The sequence below is a fragment of the Oryx dammah genome, unplaced genomic scaffold, assembly GCF_014754425.2.
Source record: "Oryx dammah isolate SB20612 unplaced genomic scaffold, SCBI_Odam_1.1 HiC_scaffold_5, whole genome shotgun sequence".
In the NCBI taxonomy this organism is placed as follows: domain Eukaryota; kingdom Metazoa; phylum Chordata; class Mammalia; order Artiodactyla; family Bovidae; genus Oryx; species Oryx dammah.
The window spans coordinates 60,881,617-60,902,285 of NW_024070189.1; the positions used below are offsets into that span (position 1 = coordinate 60,881,617).

At 40.5% G+C, this 20,669-nt stretch overlaps 1 protein-coding gene across 1 annotated transcript in view; it reads left to right on the top strand.

Annotated features, from left to right (window-relative positions):
- Positions 1–20,669, top strand: part of KLHL3 (kelch like family member 3) — a 118,398-nt gene that overhangs the window by 67,648 nt on the left and 30,081 nt on the right. The window contains exon 7 of the mRNA XM_040240031.1: positions 11,115–11,231. Within this exon, the coding sequence (XP_040095965.1) occupies positions 11,115–11,231 (117 nt within the window). The remainder of the gene's footprint in view (positions 1–11,114; positions 11,232–20,669) is intronic.

Consider the following 20,669-nt stretch of genomic DNA (forward strand, 5'->3'; position numbering starts at 1 on the left):
ACTATCATCAGGGGCCAAATTCTGATATTGTATTTCCTGGAAAGAATTGGACCTTGTCTCCTGGGGTCTTTAGTGTTGTGTGCCCTCCTGTCTTGGAGAAGGCGATGGCACCCAACTCCAGTACTCTTGCCTGGAAAATCCCATGGATGGAGGAGCCTGGTAGGCTGCAGTCCATGGGGTCGCTAAGAGTCGGACATGACTGAGCGACTTCACTTTCACTTTTCACTTTTATGCATTGGAGATGGAAATGGCAACCCACTCCAGTGTTCTTGCCTGGAGAATCCCAGGGACGGGGGAGCCTGGTGGGCTGCCGTCTCTGGGGTCGCACAGAGTCGGACACGACTGAAGTGACTTAGCAGCAGCAGCAGCCCTTCTGTCTGAATTCCTGGCCTCTCCAGGGATGGGTCTGGGGTACAGGCAGGAGCTCCCTGGCCAGTAGGCTGGGCTTGAGTGCTTGCTGGCAAGGCACCATCCAGGGACCAAGCAAGTATATCCTATGCTTAGGCTGGCCTCTTGGCAGCCCTACCATACTCTGAGGTCAGCATTAGACCTGCCAAATTCTCAGCCTGCAAACAATGATCTGGCCTGAGTCAGTGATACTCTTTTTACTGTTCTCCTCTGAGAGCACAGTTCACTAAGCACCTGTGACTGGAATACTACCACACTATGACCAAAAACTTACCTTGACTGCTCACTGTGATTATTTCACACACTGTTAAAAAAAAAGGTGTTTATGTTGCAATAAGCTCAGAGACATGAGCAAATGCAAAGTGCACGGCTCAACTTTTACAAAGCCAGCATCTGGATCAAGAAACAGAACTCCAGGGTCTTCCTTCCAGTCACTACCTCCCACTTCAAGAAGCCAAACTACTATTTGACTTCTTATAGATCAGTTTTATCAGCTTTTAAGCTTTGTATAAATGGAATCTTGCATGCTTTTGTGCCTGACTTATTTTGCCCAGAGTACTGTTTTGCATATCATTCTAATTTTTAAAACAACTCGCAAGGCCATTTTGCAGAGGAGGAAACTGAGGCTTATTTACAGTAGATGGTTCTATGATTTGAAGCTGACTGTGTCTGCTGCCCTGCTTTTTATTAAGGAACCTCCACCCTGATGGGGAGACCCTTAGTTATTACCATTCAAGAACTTTGGAGGAGTTCCCTGGTTGCCTAGTGGTTAGCATTCTGGGCTTTCACTGTTGTGGCCCAGTTTCAGTCCCTGGTGGGTTCCTGTAAGCTGCGAGGCATGGCCAAAAACAAGAGGAAAGAGCTTGCAGTCTGGTGGGCAGACAGACTGATAATGTGGCTGAGAAAAGTAGCTGGCTGTAATCAGAGTTCAAGGAAAGCACCCTAGAGTGTTTTATTCCAAATTTTGGGGATAGGAAAGGCCTCATAGGAAAGGGAATATCTGAACTAAAACTTGGAGAATGAAAAGTTGGGTTTTTGGAAATCTATTCAGGTTGAAGGAATTGTAGGAATATAGGCATGAAAGTTTGAAATAACTTACTGAGGGGAAAATAATTTGTGTAATGCAAATCAAGGATTTTTGATGAGGGAACTGGAAGATAAGGCTGGGAAGGGAGTAGGGGTTGTGGAGAAGGTTAGGAAGTGTGGGCTTTCTTCTTTAGGCCAGTGTTTACCCAACTGCATGCTATAAAACCTAATGGTATGAGATAGTTTTAGGTAAAAAAAAAAAAAGTGTTCAAGTGAGATGCATTTGGGAGACAGTGGCTAAAACAAAGGAACCAGGTTAAGAAACTGTGGGACTTGTCTGAGCGTTTGTATATTAATGAGGATTGTGAATCTCTAAAAGGGATTTGTAGTTGTATATGATGTGCTCCCCAGGCTCTTTTGGGTCCTAGAACCTCTTTACTATAGAATGTCTCTGGCTTCTAGTATTTTGAGGAACACATTAAGGAAGCCACCTTTCTTTGGTTGCCCCAAATAATTTTTGATTACTGCATCTGTCAATTTTCATTTCATTAGTGATCTGTATTTTTTGATGGTGAGACCATCTTCAGAGGGTGTTATATCCATGGGAGTCTCGGTTATCCTGGGCTGTGAAGGTGCCCCTTCTAGAACAAGTTTACTGGTTTGGAAATAGCTTTTATATTTTTGTCTTGAGTACCTCTTGTACCACCTGGATAGTAGTAATTCAACCCCCGCATCTGTATGTGACATGAGCTTTGGGTTCTGGTTTCTTGAAGATGAAGTTTTCACTCCCCAGGCCATAGGAGATGGTGAACTTCCTTCCACTTTCCCATAGCAAATGGTTGGAGTTCATCTATTGCTGGTTTTACAGCTGAGGCTACACTGTCCTCAAGGAGCCTGTGGCCTACACATTGAACCTGATGGGATACTTGTCCTGAACCATTAAAGCCCATATCGGAATTCTACAAGCCTGTGAGTCATTTTGGTCTCAGCTTTCATTCAGCTCCCAGACTTAAATCCTTTGTTATTTAAAGCACTCAGCATTTACCTCTTGCTTCTGAGTATGGCTCAAATCTATTTTTTGGTTTTATACCATTTTTTCATGTGTTTAGAGCTATAGGGGAAGATTCCTTCTAAGTCAGCTTAGTATGCCGTGTTGGCTAGAAGTTGTTGTCCCTCCTTGGGTCATGTTCCCGTCATTTGTAGGATTAGTACAACTGAAGTAGTCTGTCAGCTTGGAGGCCTTTGTGTCAAACCATTGTGCTTCAGTCTTTTCCCTTATCCTTTGTATAGTGAATCATAGTGGAAGTCTTTTTGCTGGCTGTAGACAATAGCAGAAACCTGGAGAACAATTTCCAGGCAAGGTGCTGTTATTGTTATAGTTTTGTCATAGTTTTTGTTTATATGAAGTCAGATTTCTGGCAGTGTGCTGTTGGAGGAAGAGAAAGAACCATGTGCCTAGTGATTCCTGCTTTGATTAATCTATCCATTCTCTCAAGAAATATTTCTTGAGTGCTTTCTGTGTGACAGATATTATGTTAGCCACAGGAGAGACATTGATGAACAGATAAACAACAAGATTCCTAGCCTCATGGAACTTACAATTACATGGAGGGAGACAGATATTGTCAAACACACATGCAAATAAATATGCGGCTATAGACCGTGAGCACAGGGTGCTGTGAAAGTGCAGACTGAAAGCAGTAGTTGTGATTGCTGCCCTGACATCATGACTGGGTAGACCACTTTCTCACTGTCTTACCTCAAGTTCTCTTTTTGTGAGTGTCTCTAGCTCTTTCACAGAACTCTTGTGGGTCTGAAATGAAACAACTACAAGAAAGAGCTTTTTCAGTGCCAAACCTTAAGGTGATGATACTATCTGAGAGATGAGGGCAACTAGATGAGCTTTTCCTAGAGTCTGGGGAGCCTTCAGACCAGTGATATGCTGGTAAATGTTTAGCAGTTGGCTCTCCAATAAAAAATTCCAAGAGCTTTGATTTGTTTGCTGATCCCTTTGCTAATTTCCATGGTGTAAATATTTCCACCAAGGTAATGTCGCTAGACGCTGAATTGCGACCAGCTCCAATCCATCACTACTCCCAGCTGTGTCCCATGCTGTGTGTGGCAAGGAGTGGGAATATAGTTAACACACCTCTTGTTAAGTTTTGATTTGAGAAAGAGCACAGAAGTATGACAGAATCACTCTTGTGTCTGGATATGCTGTCTTGTCTTTTTTTTTTTTAAAGTAATCTTATTTAAGTTTAAAATGTTTTTATTAAAATATAGTTGACATACAATATTTTGTTAGTTTTAAGTGTACATCATAGCGATTTGACACTGAAATGCATTATGGAATGATCACGGTAAGTCTAGTACCTGTCTGTCCCCACACACCCATTACAATATTATTGACTGTATTGTTTATGCTGTATATTGCATCCCCATGACTCATTTTACAGCTGGAAGTTTATACCTCTTAGTACCCTTCACCTGTTTTACCCATCCCTCCACCCTCCTTCTGTCTGGCAACCATACGCTTATTCTCTGTCTGTGAGTCTGTTTTCATTTTGTCTTGTTTGTTCATTTGGTTTTCTTTGGTTTGTTTTTTAGATTCCATATATAAGTGAGATGATATGGTATTTGTCATTCTCTGACATTTCACTAAGCATAATATCCTCTAGATCCATCCATGTTGTCGCAAATTTCACTTTTTTATGGCTGAATCATATTCTGTGTGTGTGTGTGTGTGTGTGTATCACATTGGAAGTGCTGTCTTCTTGATTTAAAATCATGGCAGTGCATTTGGCAAATGCTATTGGCTCAGTCCCTAGGAAAGAAAAATGTACCAGGGGATGTTCTGGATGACAGGGAGGATGCAGTTAGGATTTTGGATTTAGAAACATAGTTTCCCAGCTCAACAGTATGCCCAGGTTTTTCAAATGATTGTGCCTCTGATATGCTATATTGCATAATGTTAAACCTGAATTTTTGGCATTAGAGGTGAGTCCATGTCTCAGATCCACTGCTTCCTGGCAGAAGGGTCATGCACAGGTTGCCAGCCTCTCTAAGGCTGTTTTCTCATCTATAAAATGTGAGCAGTGGTACCTCCTTCACAGAGTCTAGGGTGGACTAAATGAGGTCATACGTGTAAAATGCTCAGGACTGTACCTGCTGTTATTGCTGAAATTAGTCCTTCTCACTCTTGAGTAGCAAATCTGGTCCATGTAGGAATATAAATTTTCCCCTGATGTTCTCAAAGCTAGCTTATTTCCCCATCCCGTGTTTGGGTGAGAATCACCTTTAACTGGACCTTTCCCCTTGTCAAGTCACTGCCCTGCCCTATTTTAATCTGAGTCCCCCTCTTCATTCTCAGAACACGTTATTTTTCTTTTAATTTTTTTTATTTTTAATTGGAGGATAATTGCTTTACAACATTGTGTTGGGTTTCTGCTGTACGTCAGCATGAATCAAGCAGGGCAGAGTGCCTCAGAGCTACCCTCTTTGCTCAGTATGCAGGTACGTCTGGCTTGGCTCCCTCTATAACTTAGAGGGTAGAGTGGAAGGATCAGGTTCATCTAGTGTTTTCTGACCAAGGCTTGTACTTCCATCAGAGGTATGAGCTGAGGACTATGAAATCCAATTTTCTCCATCTTCTTTCCATGTAGCAACCTTGTAGCACTCAAAAAATTGGTTCTGAAACATGAAGCAGTGAGGAAATGATGCTATGGACTTTCCTTGTGGTTCAGCTAGTAAAGAATCCGCCTGCAATGCAGGAGACCTGGGTTTGATCCCTGGATAGGGAAGATCCCCTAGAAAAGGGAAAGGCTACCCACTCTAGTATTCTGGCCTGGAGAATTCCATGGACCGTATAGTTCTTGGGGTTGCAAAGAGTCGGACATGACTGAGTGACTTTCACTTTCTTTGTCTAAAAGTGAAACACTAAGTGTGCCTTGGGGGCAACTGGTTATTTCATCATGGGGTCCACAAAAAAAAAAAAATGTTTTCATTTGAGTAGACATTACCCTGTCCCATGATTGAAGCCACAGGGTTGCTGCTTAGATTTAACAGACCAGGGGTTTATGCAGTTTTCCTTTAAAGGGCCAGAGAGTAAATATTTTAGGCTTTGTGGGCCATAGCGTCTCAGTTCAGCTCTGCTATTAAAGTGTGAAAGCAGCCGTAGATGATTTGTAATGAGTGAGCATGGCTGTGTTCCAAGAAAATTTTATTTACAAAAACAGGTGCACGTGGCCTGTGGGCTGAGGTTTGCCAACTGGGTAGCTACTGAGAATAACGGGAAAGAGTCTGAGCATTAGAGATGGGAGTATGTGGACCCAGCTCTGCTGCTTTCTGGCTCTGGACTTGAGTGAGTCACTCAGTACAGGGCCGGAGTGTATACTTACTGGCCATCAGGAGGGTGTGTGGTTATGGGATCTCTGGAGAGTGTGGTGCTGGGCACGAGCTGCTGCTAGACATGAGCTGCTGCTGCTTCTACTTGTTGCCCCTTTGCCTTGGCCACTCCTTTGACAGCAGGGGCTGTTGGGAACGATTGTAGGCCCATAGGCTAGTTGAAGTTCATTTGCTTATTTTCCAAACATGGCATCTAAATGAAAAAAGTATGCGACCTCCTCTAGCTGTGGAGAAGGTCACCGTTGCTGCCAAGTGCTGTGGCTTTCACAGCTGAGTAGGTAAACAGTGCAACTGAGCGGAACCAGTTAGACAAGTCAAGCCAAAAATAAAGATAAGGTTAAATATCGACTTCATTAAACTCAGCCTGCATTGCAGCTTCTATAACAAAGACTATGCTGATTGATAGGGAACGGTGTGATCAGCAAATCCTACCTACTCAAGGCCCTGCTGTTCATTCTTTAGGAAAGCGTTCTCATCCGGCCATGCGCTCTGTGCCTGGCACTGTGCTTGGTGGCAGGAAGTGCAGAGACAGAGCTGATACCCTTCTCACCCTGTAGGAATCACAGTCCAGTAAAGGGAAGAGGAAGGCAGTATGCGCAACAGAGCAGGTGTGGCTGTCCATCACCTAACCCAGCAAAGCCAGGCGTCTCTGGCATCCTTTGGTTCTAGGGCCTGGCTCTGCTTCCCTAACCCTGCTGCCTGCTCTGGCCTGCTTACAAGCTCATTCTGAACTCTTTTGTCCATTCATTCTTTAAATACATTTGAATGTGTATTATGTGCCAACAAGTATGACAAGGTCCCTGTTCTCATGAATCTTAAGGGTTAATTGAAGAAACACGCAATTATTTACAGAATAATGCAATAAGGTTGAGACACATAGCTACGTGAGAGTTAATAATTTTTAGAAATGAACTAGACAAGGAGGATTTCCAAGACATGTGTGTCTATGTTTGTACACATGTGGGTTATTTTATATAGAAATGAGAGCAAGCTACACATGTATACTGCTCCTTCCCTTCTGTTCCATTCCACTCATCTCTCTTCCTTCTCTTCTTTCTGATGGATTCCTTTCTGATATCTCATCCAATCCGAGTATTCTCAGCCTGATTTAAGTACATGTTTAGGAAATAGGGCCAAAGCATTAGTAACATATCAATACACACAAATACACAGTTAGAATAAGAAAAATTGGAGGTTTTTAACCCACACTGGGAGATACAGCTTTTATTTCAACTTGTGAATTTTGAATCTGTAATTTTTTCTGTAGTATTTACCTTTTCCCTTAGGATTATTTTTCTTCTCCCTTTCACTTTTTATTTTGAAAAATTTCAAACCTATGGTAAAGTTGGAAAAGAATGAACATTCATATATTCTTTACCTAGATTCACCATTTGTTAACATTGTGCTTCATTTGCTTTCTCTCTTTCTCTCTATAATCTTTTATTTTGTTAAATATTTAATTTTTATTTTTTTTTATTTATTTATTTTTTTTTATTTATTTATTTTTTATTTATTTATTTTTTAAATTTATTTATTTATTTTTAATTTTTACTTTACAATTCTGTATTGGTTTTGGCATAGATTGACATGAATCTACCACAGGTGTACATGCGTTCCCAAACATGAGCCCCCCTCCCACCCCCCTCCCCACAACATCTCTCTGGGTCATCCCCGCGTGTCAGCCCCAAGCGTGTCATATCCTGCATCAGACATAGACTGGCATTTCGATTCTTACATGATAGTATACATGTTTCAATGCCATTCTCCCAAATCATCACACCCTCTCCCTCTCCCTCTGAGTCCAAAAGTCCGCTATACACATCTGTGTCTTTTTTGCTGTCCTGCACACAGGGTCATCATTGCCATCTTCCTAAATTCCTCCCAGAATTCTGGAAATAAAAGCAAAAATAAACAAATGGGATCTAATTAAAATTAAAAGCTTCTGCACAACAAAGGAAAACATAAGCAAAGTGAAAAGTCATCCTTCCGAATGGGAGAAAATAATAGCAAATGAAGCAACTGACAAACAACTAATCTCAAAAATATACAAGCAACTCCTGCAGCTCAATTCCAGAAAAATAAACGACCCAATCAAAAAATGGGCCAAAGAACTAAATAGACATTTCTCCAAAGAAGACATACGGATGGCCAACAAACACATGAAAAGATGCTCAACATCACTCATTATTAGAGAAATGCAAATCAAAACCACAATGAGGTACCACTTCACACCAGTCAGAATGTCTGCGATCCAAAAATCTGCAAGCAATAAATGCTGGAGAGGATGTGGAGAGAAGGGAACCCTCCTACACTGTTGGTGGGAATGCAAACTAGTACAGCCACTATGGAGAACAGTGTGGAGATTCCTTAAAAAATTGCAAATAGAAATGCCTTATGACCCAGCAATCCCACTGTTGGGCATACACACAGAGGAAACCAGAATTGAAAGAGACACATGTACCCCAATGTTCATTGCAGCACTGTTTATAATAGCCAGGACATGGAAACAACCTAGATGTCCATCAGTAGATGAATGGATAAGAAAGCTGTGGTACATATACACAATGGAGTATTACTCAGCCATTAAAAAGAATACATTTGAATCAGTTCTGCTGAGATGGATGAAACTGGAGCCGATTATACAGAGTGAAGTGAGCCAGAAAGAAAAACACTAATTTTTATTTTTGACAATAAATTGTAGACATTATGACACTTTACCCTTAAGTATTTTAGCTTGCCCTTCCTAAGAACAAGGAAATTCTCTTTCTGAGCCATAAAACCATTATCATACCGAACAAATGTAACACTGACACAATAATATTTTTTAATATACAGTGGGCATTCAAATTTCCTAACAGTCTCAAAAAAAGTCTTTCATGGTTGTTTCTTTTTAGTCCATGACCAAATAAGGATCATGCCTTGCACTTAGTTCTGTGTCTCTGAAGAAGAAGATTAAGCATGCATGCTGTCATGACAACTCTTTGAGACCCCATGGACTGTAGTCTGTCAGGCTCCTCTGTCCATGGGATTTCCCCGGCAAGAATACTGGAGTGGGTTGCCGTTTCCTTCTCCAGGGGATCTTCTGTTTCCATGCCTTTTTTAGTGTCTTTCATAATGCTAACAGCTTTTTAAAATGGCAATTAAAATTTTTTTTGTTTATTTATTTTTGACTATGCTAGGTCTTTGTTGCTGCACTTGGGCTTTCTCTAGTTGTGGCAAGTGGGGCCTGCTCTCTAGTTGTGGTTCACGGGCTACTCATTGTGGTGGCTTCTCTTGCGGACCCCAGGCTCTAGGCACGTGGGCTCTGTAGTTCTGCTACAGAGCACAGGCTTAGTTGCCCCTCAGCATGTGAAGTCTTCCCGCATGAGGGATTGAACCTGTGTCCCCCCTCGGATGGCCAGGGAAGTCCCCAATGCTAACAGTTTTGAGGAATCTAGGACACTTATGTTGAAGAGTGTCCCACACATGGAGTTGTCTATTTCTTTGCTATAAGGTTCAGGTTTAACGTTTTAGAAAGACTACTGCATAGGGAATGCTGTTTCCCTCTCATTAAGTCACATTCAGGAGTGTAATATAAATTTGGCCTGTTTACTAGCAGTGTTAACTTTGACCACTTGTTAAAGGTGATATCTGTCAGATCAACCAATCTGAATCTCCCCCACTCTCCCTATGTAATTAAGTATTCTGTCAGATGACACTTGGAGAACTGTGAATATCTTGTTCCCAACAACTTTTCACCCAATGGTTTCAGCATCTGTGGTCAACACTGGCTGAATCAGTTATTATATCTGTGGTTGCAAAGTGATTTTTTTTAATTCTGTGCTTTTACCTTATTAGCTGGCACTTTTCTGTGAAGAGCAGCCTTCCCATACGTTTTTAAGTATGGATTCTTTTTATTCTTTGGGTTTTGATTCATTGCTATCGTTTTCTTTTAACTAAATATATTTTAAATGAGGTATGATTTACCCACAGTGAAATGTATAGATATTAAGTGTAAGATTTGATTAGTTTTGACAAATACCCTTGCCTATATAGCTCTCTCTCTATCAAGATATAGAACCTATCCATTATCACCAAAAGTTTTCTTTGGCCCCTTCCCAGTCAGTGCTGAATTATTTATTCATTATCCCGTTAGATGTTTAAATTGTCCCAAATGTTGGCAATGAAAAAGCCCTGTCTAGCTCGCTCTGGTCTGTCTGTTGTGTCACCTTGATCTTTGAGTACTTTCTTGCTTTCTGGCACAAGAAAGTGTTTTGTCTTATTATTAGTTGTTGTTACTATTGTTTTTAACAGCTGAAAATATCCCATGTCAAAACTAGTTTAATAATTTCTCCACTAGTGGACTTCAGATAGTTTCTTTATCCTCTTACAAAAATCCTGCAGCAAACATCTTGGAACACATATTCTTGCACCACTTGTATAAATATTTTTGTTGACTAGAGCTCTGGAAGTTATATTTCTAGGTCAAAGATACGCACATTTGAATTTTTGATTGCTATTGCCAAATTCTTCCTTCCCCTCTTAAAAAGCCATGTTAATTAAGCTTCCACAAACAGTAGTGGTTTCCCTGCTGTCTTACCAATGCTGACGTTTATGCGTGTCTGTGTGTATGGTGGTGCAGGGTTTGAATCTGAACTTAACCTTGAGTAAGGCAAACATTCAAACCATAGATTCCCCTTTTTGGTTCCAAGACCTGTTTTGATTTGTATAGAAATGAAATCTCTCCTCAAAGGAAAGGTTCAACCCAAGGAGAAATTTTTGCCATTCTCTGTCATCAGTTCACCATTATTACCAACTTTTGTGGGGGACATCTTTATAGTTTTTGTTCTGCATTAAACGAACATGGGAAATAGATGAAGAGAAGGGTTTGTGTGATGAAGACATTGCCCCCAGGGCTTCTGGTCCTCTTGGGAAGACTTTGTAAAATTTGATTCAGAGTTATTTCTCTGCATTTCCACCCTGGGGTAACTGTTGGAATTGATTTTTATTTTGCAATGAACCTGGATGATTCTATGTTTGGGGCAGCAGGTTTTTCTTAGTGTACATTTGTGTGTGTGTGTGTGTATGAGGGAGGCAGAGAGAGCACTCTCTGACATGACATCAGGTAGTAAATATATTCTGTTTTTATTAATATTTTCAATGTTAGACCTTAGGTTAAATGCCTTTGTGGATGACTTGTAACTTTTCTTTCTTTTTTAAGGTTGAAGAGATTGTTTGAAAGCTATTTTAAAGTTATTATCCTTTGCTAAAGTTCCCTATTTCGATTTTCCTTACAGGTATTTGAAGCTGTGATTTCATGGATCAATTATGAGAAAGAGACCCGTTTAGAGCACATGGCAAAACTGATGGAACATGTCCGTCTGCCTCTCTTGCCGAGGGATTACCTCGTCCAGGTGAGTGCTGCGTGAAGAATCAAGTGCTTCCCTGGCCGCCCCGGCCTCTAGGAGTAGCAGTGGGCAACACTGGTTGTATGGAATGGTGAGGAGTTCCATGGGTCTTTGGTGTGGAGTGAGGGCACTGACCCACTGATCCTCAGTGCGAGGATGTGTTAGTGTAAGGTTTAAGAGCATAGGTTTGAGAATGAGACACACTTCTTAGCTTTGAGTCTCAGTTTCTTTTTCTCTAGCAGGGAAATTGTACTACAGCCAGGTAGGGTTGTTATGAGGACCAAAGGAGTTGTAAGTATGTAGTTCAGGTGTTTAGCATGGAGCCCAGGGACAACCCATGTTCAACAGAAGTTAGCTGCTTTTGCTGTACAGGACTTCAGCTAGGAGGGTCATTTCTGTGTTCGTGTTTCTATGTTCCCTTTTTGCTTCATGTTAGGCAACTTGGGGCCTAATTCAGGACATAAAAACCAGCTCTTCACAGCTGCCTGGAATACATACTGCATATATGGGCTTCCCAGGTGGCTCAGTGGTAACGAATTCGCCTGCCAGTGTAGGAGACACAGGAGATGTGGGTTCGATCCCTCGGTCAGGTAGATCCCCTGGGGGAGGGCATGGCTGTCCACTCCAGTATTCTTGCCTGGAGAATACCCACGGACAGAGAAGCCTGGTGGGCCCATTCCATGGGGTCGCAGAGAGTCGGACGTGACTGAGCACACACTGCTTCCTCTAAAACATGGCACCACATGTTTTTTCATTTAATCCTATAACAACCCTGTGAGCAGAGGTTATAACCCTCTTTTTACAAATGTGGGCTTTGAGGCTTATGGAGGTTGGGATTTATGTGGAGTCTCCAGCTAATAGGTAGGTGGCAGGGTCAGGATACAAATCCATGTCTGTCTGGCTCCAGAGCACCCCACCTTCCCTAAGCAGACACCATCTTTAATACTCTCTGTTCTGTTTGTGCATTACACAACTGACTTTGTAGCATAAATGGCATTAGATGTTTTCCAAGCAGGCAGAAGATAAAACTTAATAGGTAAATGACAAGTGCCAAGGCAGAAGGCCAGCTCAGCCATTCTCAGGAAGCCTCTGGGAGGAATGGCAGGCGTAAAGCAAGGATAAGAGGAGGTTCAGTATCCAGCAGCAGAGCCCTGTCACTTCTTGACCATAAGACGCTGGGTAAATCCTCAACCTTTTTAAGCCTCTGCCTTCTCATCTGGTGAAAAGAGCCCCTGCCCTTCTAGGATCATTTGAGGATCAAATGAGATAAATCATGTAAAGCCTACAACCCAGTGTTCAGTGATACTACTACTCTCGTCACACCACTGCTGCTATCGGCACTAGTGGGAGACAGTATCCTTACCAGCCCTTGTAAAGCCCTAGTTTGTGACAGTGTTGACCACAGTCCTCAGAGGTCAGTGGAATGTTTTCTGTGTGTCTGAACCTCAGCCCTCTTCTCAGGGTGTTGAGCTGATTGCTCAGTCATGTCCGACTCTTTGCAATCCCATGGACTGTAGCCTGCCAGGTTCCTCTGTCTGTGAAATACTCTAGGCACAAATACTGGAGTGGGTTGCCACTTCCTTCTCCAGGGGTCTTCCCAACACAGGGATTGAACCCGGGTCTCGTGTGTTGCAGGCAATTCTTTACCTTCTTGGCCACCAGGGAAGCCCAGGGGCAGGAGTGTATACTCAATAACCTTCAGACGTGCCCTGCGTTTTACACCGTGGATGGTACCACTGCCACCTGGTGGCCACACATTCTTCCTGTAGGAGAGGCCCCCTCAGCAGAGGAACCAAACCCACCCCAGCGCCCAGTGTCGGAACCAAGCCTCCCACGGAGTGGGCCCAGCCACCTGTAGAGGTGGATGCTTGGCCTCTAGCACCATCTCACCTGCACAGGGACCAAGGGCAGCCCGTGGACTGGGGTTCTGGAGAAAGCTAAAGGGCCTTAGAGAACCCATACTCACCACCTCCATCGGGTGCCTGCAAGGGAAACTTAATGAAGACTTTAGGAAATAGTTCCTGGGTTATTAGGGCAAGGTCAGGTTTAGGTCTGGAGAAGAAGGAAGACAGAGACAATGGGCGTGAGATCTGTGGTGTGGGACTTTTTTTTAAGGGTTTTTTTTTTTCCAGAACAGCTTCAGAAGGAGATATTTCATTAACACTCATTTGACCTTGAAACTTCAAACAGTTCTAACCACTGAGGATGACTGTTGGAGGAGGAGAGAAAGGAAAGCTCTGGGCAGACCTGTACCAATATTGATTCCTAGGGGAGGTGTTTTTTTGGTTGTTGTTGGTTGGTTTTTTAAAAAATAGCTAACATTTATTAGGTTTTCATTAAATATTTAAAAATATTGTGCCAAGTGTATAACATGGTATATCTTATTTAAAAATTTGTTCTTGTCATAAAATATGTATAATATAAACTTCATCCTTTTAACCATTTGAAGTGTACAGTATAGTGGCATTAATTGCATTCATTGTGCTCTACAACCATCACCATACCTATTTCTAAAACTTTTTCATCATCCCAGATTGAAACTCTGCACACATGAGTCCTCTCTGAATGAGCGCTTTGGGAGAAGTAGCTACTCATGCGTTTTTCCTTCTTCCCAAGCTTTTAAAGAGATCCTCTCCCACCCTTGAAAATTTTTTTAACTGACCCTAAATGTTTATGATTTGTCCCAATTTGCCTTAGCCCCTCAGTGGGACAGAAAAAAACCTTCCCAGAAAAGGGAGTGTTCCTGGGGATCGTCTGTGGGGAAGGAGGCATCCAGAGGTAACAGAGGGGTTCCCACTGACCCTCCTTTTCCTGGCATTTCTGACATTGCTCTGCAGATGATGGCCCTGGCCACATTCCCATTCCTAGTTACAGGTAAGGACCCAGGAGAGGCTTAGCCAGGCCTGTGCATGACCACTCCAGGGCTGAGAGAGTTGAGATGGAAAGGCCTTCTCATTCTCTGACTAGACCTGAGGGCTCATGGTCAGAACCCTTGTTTTGTTCATCATTTTCTCCCCTGAGGTTCAGCACTGAGCTGCTGAACCAGGAGACATTCAACCACTGTTAGCTGCTGAATAGAACTGACCTTTGCCGATAACTCCCAAACACTCCAGCAAAGAAAACATGAAGTAGCCTTCGAGGATCACACTACCCCTTACAAACATGTCATGTAGCAATCTGACTTGCACCCAAGGGCAGAGATTTGAGAGTTGGGGTACCAACATGGTTCATGCTTAGCTTTGTGCATGAAATATTTAGGCTTAAGTCCTTGGCTGTAGAAAAAGGCATGAAGAAGTCACAACCCCAGCTTAGATGGGGTCCAAGTGGAGGTCAGTTGGTGGGACTTTAGTGCAAGACATTCTTTTTGCTCTGATATGTTATAGAGTGCCTCACTGGCTGCTTCTCACTGAGGCTTGTACAGTAGGAAAAGGGATATGAATTCTTCATGAACATCACCTTATTATACCCCGTGCCTACAAGAGCTGGCTGTTGGGTCCCACTGTCTTCCTGTCTCCCTCCCTTTCCTTCTCACAAATACCTGACTGTTTGCCTTAAACACTATAAAGTTTAGGTGGATACAAATGTAATTTTAGTTTAGGACTGTGAATTTTAAATCACTGTAACTAGGCTTAAACACATCTTTTTTTTCTTTTTAATTTATTGTTTTACTGAAGGATAATTGCTTTACAGAATTTTGTTGTTTTCTGTCAAACCTCAACATGAATCAGCCATGGGTACACATATATCCCCTCCCTTTTGAATCTCCCTCCCATCTCCCGCCCATTCCCACCCCTCTAGATTGATACAGAGTCCTTGTTTGAGTTTCCTGAGCCATACAGCAAATTCCCATTGGCTCTCTATTTTACATATAACAATGTAAGTTTCCATGTTACTCTTTCTATATATCTCACCCTCTCCTCCCCTCTCCTCATGTCCATAGGTCTATTTTCTATGTCTATTTCTCCATTGCTGCCCTGTAAATAAATTCTTCAGTACCATTTTTCTAGATTCTGAATATATACATTAGAATATGATATTTTTCTTTCTCTTTCTGACTCACTTCACTCTGTATAATAGGTTCTAGAGTTCATCCACCTCAGCAGAACTGACTCAAATGTGTTTCTTTTTATGGCTTATTAATATCCCATTGTGTATATATACCACAGCTTTTTTATCCATTCATCTGTCAATGGACATGTAGTTTGCTTCCACATTCTAGCTATTGTAAATCATGCTGCAGTCAACAATGGGACACAATTTTCAATTTTGGTTTCCTCAGGGTGTATGCCTAGGAGTAGGATTGCTGGGTCGTATGGTGGTTTTATTCCTAGTTTTTAAAGGAATCTCCATACTGTCTTCCATGGTGGCTGTATCAATTTACACTCCCACCAACAGTGCAAGAATGTTCCCTTTTCTCCACACACTCTCCAGCATTTATTGTTTGTAGACTTTTTGATGAGGGCCATTCTGACCGGTGTGAGGTGATATCTCATTGTAGTTTTAATTTGCATTTCTCTAATAATGGGCGATGTTGAGCATGTTTTCATGTGTGTGTTAGCCATCTGTATGTCTTCTTTGGAGAAATGTCTATTTACATCTTTCCCCCACTTTTTGATTGGGTTGGTTGTTTTTCTGGCATTGAGCTGTATGAATTGCTTGTATATTTTGGAAATTAATCCTTTGTCAGTTGTTTCATTTGCTATTATTTTCTCCCATTCTGAAGGTTGTCTTTTCACCTTGCTTAGTTTCCTTTGCTGTGCAAAAGCTTTTAAGTTTAATCAGGTCCCACTTGTTTACTTTTGGTTTTATTTCCGTTACTCTGGGAGGTGGGTCATAGAGGAGCTTGCTTTGATTTATGTCATCCAGTGTTCTGCCTATGTTTTCCTCTAAGAGTTTCTGGTCTTACATTTTGGTCTTAATCCATTTTGAGTTTATCTTTGTATGTGGTGTTAGAAAGTGTTCTAATTTCATTCTTTTCATGTAGCTGTCCAGTTTTCCTAACAACATTTATTGAAGAGGCTGTCTTTGCCCCATTGTACATTCTTGCCTCCTTTGTCAAAAATAAGGTACCCATAGGTGCATGGATTTATTTCTGGACTTTCTATCTTGTTCCATTGGTCTATATTTCTGTTTTTGTGCCAGTACCATACTGTCTTGATGACTGTAGCTTTGTAGTATAATCTGAAGTCAGGAAGATTGATTCCTCCAGCTCCATTCTTTTCCAAGACTGCTTTGGCTATTTGGGTTCTTTTGTGTTTCCATATGAATTGTGAAATTTTTTTCTTCTAGTTCTGTGAAAAATGCCATTGATAATTTGACAGGGATCACATTGAATCTGTAGATTGCATTTGGTAGTATAGTCATTTTCACAATATTGATTCTTCCTACCTAAGAACATGGACTATCTCTCCATCTGTTCATGTCATCTTTGATTTCTTTCATTAGTGTCATAATTTTCTAAGTAAAGTTCTTTTGTCTCCTTAAGTAAGTTTATTCCCAGATATTTAATTCTTTTCATTGCAACAGTGGATGGATTGATTCCTTAACTTCTCTTTCTGATTTTTCATTGTTAGCATATAGAAATGCAAATGATTTCTGTGTATTGATTTTGTATCCCACAACTTTGCTAAATTCACTGATTAGCTCTAGTAATTTTCTGATAGTATCTTTAGGGTTTTCTGTGTGCAGTATCATGTCATCTGCAAACAGTGAGAGTTTTACTTCTTTTTTTCCAACTTGGATTCCTTTTATTTCTTTTTCTTCTCTGATTGCTGTAGCTAGGACTTCCAGAACTATGTTGAATAATAGTGGTGAAAGTGGACACCCTTGCTTGTGTTGTTCCTGATCTTAGGGGGAATGCTTTCAGGTTTTCACGATTGAGAATAATGTTTGCTATAGGCTTATCATATATGGCCTTTACTATGTTGAGGTAGGTTCCTTCTATGCCCATTTTTGAAGAGCTTTAGTCATAAATGGGTGCTGAATTTTGTTAAAGGCTTTTTCTGCATCTATTGAGATTATCAAATGGTTTTTATCTTTCAATTTGTTAATATGGTATATCACATTGCTTGATTTGCACATATTGAAGAATCCTTGCATTCTTGGAATAAACCCAACTTGATCATGGTGTGTGAGCTTTTTGATGTGTTGCTGAATTCTGTTTGCTAAAATTTTGTTGAGGATTTTTGCATCTGTGTTCATCAGTGATATTGGCCTGTAGTTTTCTTTTTTGTGTGTTGTCTTTGTCTGGTTTTAGTATCAGGGCGATGGTGGCCTCATAGAATGAGTTTGGAAGTGTTCCTTCCTCTGGAATTTTTTTGAAAGAGTTTTAGAAGGATAGGCATTAGCTCTTCTCTGAATGTTTGATAGAATTCTCCTGTGAAGCCATTTGGTCTTGGGGTTTTGTTTTTTTGGGCGATTTTTGATCACAGATTCAGTTTCAGTGCTTGTAATTGGGTTGTTCATAATTTCTATTTCTTCCTGGTTCAGTCTTGGAAGATTGAACTTTTCTACGAATCTGTTGATTTCTTCCAGATTACCCATTTTATTGCCATATAGTTGTTCATAGGAATCTCTGATAATCCTTTATATTTCTGCATTGTCTGTTATAACCTCTCCTTTTTCATTTCTAATTTTGTTGATTTAATTCTTCTCTCTTTTGTTCTTGATGAGTCTGGCTAAAGGTTTGTCAATTTTGTTTCTCTTCTCAAAGAACCAGCTTTTAGTTTTATTAATCTTTACTATTGTATCTTTTATTTCTTTTATATTTCTTTTTGCTCAGATGTTTATGATTTCTTTCCTTCTACTGATTTTGGGTTTTTTTTTTGTTCCTGTTTTTCCAGTTGTTTTAGGTGTAAAGTTAGGTTGTCTATTCGATGTTTTTCTTGCTTCTTGAGGTAGGATTGTATTGCTATAAACTTCCCTCTTAGAATTGCTTTTGGTGCATCCCCTAGGTTTTGAGTTGTGTTTTCATTGTCATTTTTTTCAAAAAGTTTTTGATTTCCCTTTTTATTTCTTCAGTAACCTGTTGGTTATTTAGAAATGTGTTGTTTAATCTCCATGTGTTTGTGTTTCTTACAGTTTTTTTTTTTTTCAGGTAATTGATTTCTAGTCTCACAGCATTGTGGTCAGAGAAGATGCCTGATACAATTTCAGTTTTCTTAAATTTACTGAGGTTTGATTTGTGACCCAAGATGTGGTCTGTCCTGGAGAATGTTCCATGTGCAGTTGAAAAGAAGGTGTATTCTTCTGCATTTGGATGGAATGTCCTGAAGATATCAATGAGATCCATCTCCTCTAATGTTTCATTTAAGACTTATGTTTCCTTATTAGTTTTCTGTTTTGATGATCTGTCCATTGGTGTGAGTGGGGTGTTCAAAGTCTCCTACTATTATTGTATTACTTCCAGTTTCTCCTTTTATGTCTGTTAGTGTTTGTCTTATGTATTGAGGTGCTCCTACCTTGGGTGCATAGATATTTACAGTTGTTATGTCTTCCTCTTGGATTGATCCCTTATCATTATGTAGTGTCCTTCCTTATCTCTTATAATCTTCTTTATTTTAAGGTCTATTTTGTCTGATATGAGGATTACTACTCCAGCTTTCTTTTGCTTCCCATTTGCATGGACTGTATTTTTCCATCCTCTCACTTTCAGTCTATATGTGTCTTTAGGTCTGAAGTGGGTTTCTTGTAGACAGCATATATATGGGTCTTGTTTTTGTATCCATTCAGCCAGTCTGTGTCTTTTGGTTGGAACATTTAATCCATTTACATTTAAAGTAATTATTGATATACATGTTCCTATTGCCATTTTCTTAATTGTTTGGGGTTGATTTTGTAGATCTTTTTTCTTCTCTTGTATTTCTTGAGTATATAAGTTCCTTTAACATTTGTTGTAAAGCTGGTTTGGTGGTACTGAATTCTCTTAATGTTTGCTTGTCTGAAAAGCTTTTTTTACTTCTCCATCAATTTTGAATGAGATCCTTGCCAGGTACATCTTGGTTGTAGATTTTTCCCTTTCAGTACTTTAAATATATCCTACCATTCCCTTCGGGCCTGCAGAGTTTCTGCTGAGTGTATAGGGTTTCTCTTAAGCATATGGGGTTTCCCTTGTATGTTACTTGTTGCTTTTCCCTTGCTGCTTTTAATATTCTTTCTTTGTGTTTAGTCTTTGTTAGTTTGATTAGTTTGTGTCTTGGTGTGTTTCTCCTTGGGTTTATCCTGTAAGGGACTCTTTGTTCCTCTTGGACTTGATTGACTATTTCCTTTTCCATGTTGGGGAAATTTTCAACTATAATCTCTTCAAAAATTTTCTCATAGCTTTTCTTTTTCTTTTCTTCTGGGACCCCTATAATTCGAATGTTGGTGTGTTTGATATTCTCCCAGAGGTCTCTGAGACTATTGCCAGTTCTTTTCATTGTTTTTACTTTATTCTGCTCTTCAGAAGTTATTTCCACCATTTTATCTTCAGCTCACTGACTCGTTCTTCTGCTTCAGATATTCTGCTATTGATTCCTTCTAGAGTATTTTTATTTTCAGTAATTGTGTTGTCTGTCTCAGTATGTTTATTCTTTAATTCTTCTAGGTCTTTGTTAATTGATTCTTGCATTTTTTTCCATTTTGTTTTCAAGGGTTTTGATCATCTTTACTATCATTATTCTGAATTCTTTTTCAGGTAGTTTGTGTATTTCCTCTTCATTTATTTGGACTTCTGTGTTTCTAGTTTGTTCCTTCTTTTGTGTAGTATTTCTCTGCCTTTTCATTTTTTTTAACTTATTATGTTTGAGGTCTCCTTTTCCTAGGCTTCAAGGTTAATTCTTTGTTCCTTTTGGTTTCTGTCCTCCTAAGGTTGGTCCAGTAGTTTGTGTAAGCTTCATATAGGGTGAGATTTGTCCTGAGTTTTTGTTTGTTTATTTTTCCTCTGATGGGCAAGGCTGAGTGAGGTGGTAATCCTATCTGCTGATGATTTGGCTTGTATTTTTGTTTTGTTTGTTGTTTAGATGAGGCATCCTGCACAGGGTGCTACTGGTGGTTGGGTGATGCTGGGGCTTGTGTTCAATTAGTTTCCTTTGCATGAGTTCTCACTATTTGATACTCTCTAGGGTTAGTTCTCTGGTAGTCTAGGATCTTGGTTGGAATCAGTGCTCCCAGGCCAAAGGCTTAGGGCTGATCTCTTTACAGACTGTTCTCAATGGATTTCCCTTCTTTGCTGAGCTTCAAAGCTGGTTTTCCTAATAGGCAAAGTCCAAGGTCACAAGCAGTAAGTGGAAGAGGCGAGGTGCAAATACAAGTCTGCCTCCCCCCAGAGCCTGTGCTCTACACAACCCAGTGGCATATGACAACATCCACAAGGAGACAGCATGAAGGAATTGATTTCTTTTGGCAGTAGTCAAAATATCTTCAGAATACCAGGTATAAAACATTTTCAGTCCACCAGATGCTTAT